The sequence below is a fragment of the Akebia trifoliata genome, chromosome 15 (assembly GCF_017979445.1).
Source record: "Akebia trifoliata isolate Shusen 1 chromosome 15, ASM1797944v1, whole genome shotgun sequence".
In the NCBI taxonomy this organism is placed as follows: domain Eukaryota; kingdom Viridiplantae; phylum Streptophyta; class Magnoliopsida; order Ranunculales; family Lardizabalaceae; genus Akebia; species Akebia trifoliata.
The window spans coordinates 21,311,642-21,314,972 of record NC_141389.1 but is presented as its reverse complement, the minus strand read 5'-3'; the positions used below and the strand labels follow the sequence as shown (position 1 = coordinate 21,314,972).

The 3,331-nt window shown below is 37.9% G+C and overlaps 1 protein-coding gene across 1 annotated transcript; it reads right to left on the bottom strand.

Annotated features, from left to right (window-relative positions):
- Window positions 1-2,631: 2,631 nt before the first annotated feature.
- Window positions 2,632-3,069, bottom strand: LOC147384586 (uncharacterized). The gene has a single exon (XM_086424959.1). The coding sequence runs from the start codon at window positions 3,067-3,069 to the stop codon at window positions 2,632-2,634; it is 438 nt and encodes a 145-aa protein (XP_086281085.1).
- Window positions 3,070-3,331: the final 262 nt, after the last annotated feature.

The following is a 3,331-nucleotide window of genomic DNA, read 5'->3' as shown; positions in this document are numbered from 1 at the left end:
GGAAGATGAATAAAGGAGTAACATGTGTAAAGGTGGAGTGGTAGGTAAAAAGTAGATCTTGATTTATTTGTAAATAACTCATAAAGTAAGGGTGGAAGTGTAGTTTTGAAATTGACCAATGGGAAAATAAAAGTACCTTTGGGAGGGTGAATAGGAGGATGACATGTGTAAATGTGAAGTGGTAGGTGAAAAATAAACATTGGTTCATTTGTAAATAACTCATAAAGCAAGGGTGGAAGTGTAGTTTTGAAATGGACCAATGGGAGAACTCCATGTATGTACTTGAAAATTCTCACCTTTTGAGGGTAAAATGGGAAGTTCCCTCACCTTTATGGATTATTACCAAAGACCAAATAACCTTTTTGGTTGACTAAACTTTTTGAAAAGGGCATTCTTGAGTTTTCACAAAAAGGAAGTTAACCCTCCAATTAGATGATGCATTGGGTATTGGGGGCTTATGAAATATCAACATGTGTCATCTTGTGGAGGGGTGAGAGAATGGACTTGGAGTGGGCTTGGTGTTGGGCTTAGGTTTGGGTTAGGATATGGACTTGGGTTTGGGTTAGGATATGGGCTTAGGATGGACTTGGCTTTGGGTTTAGGATATGAACTTTATTTATGAACTTGGGATAGGGTATGAGTGATGGATATGGGTTTAAAGTGGATTAGGTACAAGGTAGGGGCATGCAATGATATGAGATGCAATAAGTATGCATGTATGCATGAATAATGATGCCAAGTGGCAATTCGGGTCCATTGAGAATCTTAAGTCTAACTCGGAATCAATTCGAGGAAATTTGGATTTTCCTAACGGGTTCGTGCAAATTGGGGTGTCTATGCTTCCCATGTAAAATCTTCTCGAAAAAGAAAAATAGAACACACACGAATTGATGACACGCAGAATGTCATTACGGAGCCTAAATTGAAATTGCGTTTCAAAAAAATACTGTCGACTCCAACGACTACTCAAACAGAGCAGGCCAACATTCTTAGGGTAAATGTAGAACAAGTTGTTTATAAATCAAGTCCTGTGGGTTCTTTGAAGCCTGTTGTTCAGACTGAGCCTAAAGATACAAGTGTGACTCCAGATAGATGAGAAGCTGAAGCTGAGAATGATGTGTCTCCTAAAAGAGTAATTTTACACACGTTTTTCCTTTCTAAGAAATTTCACTTTTTTTTATGTATATATATATACATAGTCCTTTGTGATTTAATTGTTCTCGCAGAATCATCAACCAATATACACTCCATTGTCGATTTGTTCGCCTTAGAGGATTTTGTAGTCCTCCCTGCCTTCTCGGGTATGGGAGATGTTTGGAATGTCAGTCATCTAAGTAGGGGGCTTTCGAAATTAGTTGATACTGAAGACCCCTCAAAGAGTGATGGGGACGAGGTTTCTTCATGTCCTCGTCAAAATTCTCGTGGCACTCCATCAACTTCAACTACACATACGGCTCCTATCGCATTGGCGTTACCTACTTCTAATAAGTTGGTTGATTCATCTGTGATTGCTCCGAAGTCACGTGGAATGCTTATTGTTTCTATCCAAACTCGACAAGCTTCCTTGCATGATAGTGACATCGACTTATGTGTTTAACAAGCATTACATAGAGCTCATGATAAATTCTTTCGATCTAGAGTTGAGTTGATGTTTAATATTGGTTTTTCCAACCTAAGATAATTGCAATCTCATCATATGCCTACCATTGTCTCTTCTCTCAAGAATGCTTTCAGAACTGATCCTATGCCTTTTGCAAATTTCTTCGAGTTGCTTATAGCTGGAGTGGAGGTGTATCTTTCAGGACGAGAGAGGATTTTATCATCTTCATCAGCAGATGATAGAGATCTTCAACTATCCGTCTTAGACTAGGAAGCTCAATTAAAACGTCAATCAGTGGATAGTTTACGTACACAACTGATTGAAGGTAAGGAGAAAATAGTTGAATTGACTAAATGAGAAGCTGAGTTAGAATCCGAATTGACTCAGATCAGAAAATTGCTACCACAAGTTGCTGCTTCTAAAAAGTCTCTTAGTACCCAAGTTCAAGAAGAGGGAGAGGCTCTACTTACTTTTGAAGCGGAGTGTACTTGCCTATCTAATGCTCCAATCATTGATGATGATGAAGTAGCTGCTTGCGAAGCAGAGAGAGAGTCTTTGAAGAAGAAGTTTTGGAACCTTACTTCTTTATATTAAACTTATTTTTTTTATTTATTTATTTTTTCACAGTATAGGACTTAGGAAATTATAACATTGCTTATTTCATTTAAAATTAATAAAATTCCCTTATTGTCTTATACAAGTATATTATTTTCCTTTTTTTATGTGGTTGAACCTGAAGTAACTTTACAGGCTGGCTACGTACCCAAAATGGGATCAAACTATAACGTAGTTCAGATAGATAATGCTATAAGTTTTACCTAGATCGCCCTCTCAGGTTTTCAATCTAGCAAGCTCAAATTTTTTTTTAATCTTTCTTAATATTTTTTGGATCATTCACAGTTTTTACTCATGCAGGTCAGGAGTATCATGTAGTTTAAGCTCGTACAATAATGAACATTGTTAAACAGTTTAGGCTCGTGCTAAGGAGCATTATCAAACTGTTTAGGCTCGTGCCGAAGAGCATCATTTTTTTAAGCATAGTATCTTTTGAGGAATTTGTCGTTTATTGGACCAAGACGTAATCCTTCCGGTGTTACAAGAAGGTATGCACCATTGATGTATACTTCTTTTACTATATGAGGCCCATCCCATTTTGGATCAAACTTCTTTCCAGAGCGGTGTGAGAGGATAATTGGTCGTTGTACGGCGAGAACTAAATCGCCAACTTGAAAAGAACGTGGTCGAACTTGCTTATTAAATGCCCGTGACAGATGGGCTTGGTAACATTCTAGCCGTTGTTGTGCTTCCAATCTCTTTTCATCCAACGCTTCAAGTTCAACTAAACGTAACTTGGCATTCTCATCGTAGGTTAGACCTTCTTGGATCGTAATCCTTAGGGAAGGTATCTGACATTCCAAAGGGAGAACAGCTTCAACTCCATAAACCAATGAGTAAGGTATGGCTTGCATGGTGGTGCGGTATGAGGTTTTGTATGCCCATAGTACTTCTCCAATTCATTCAAACCAATCTTTTTTCAATTTTGAGACAACCTTCTCAAGAAGCTTGCAGAGAGTTTTGTTGAAGGCTTCGGTGAGTTCATTTGCTGCAGTGTTATACATTGTAGAACAGATCTGCTTAATGTTAAACTTAATGCAGAATTGATTCATCAGCGTATTGCTAAAAGATTTCCCATTATCTGTCATGATATATCGTGGAATGCCATAACGGAAG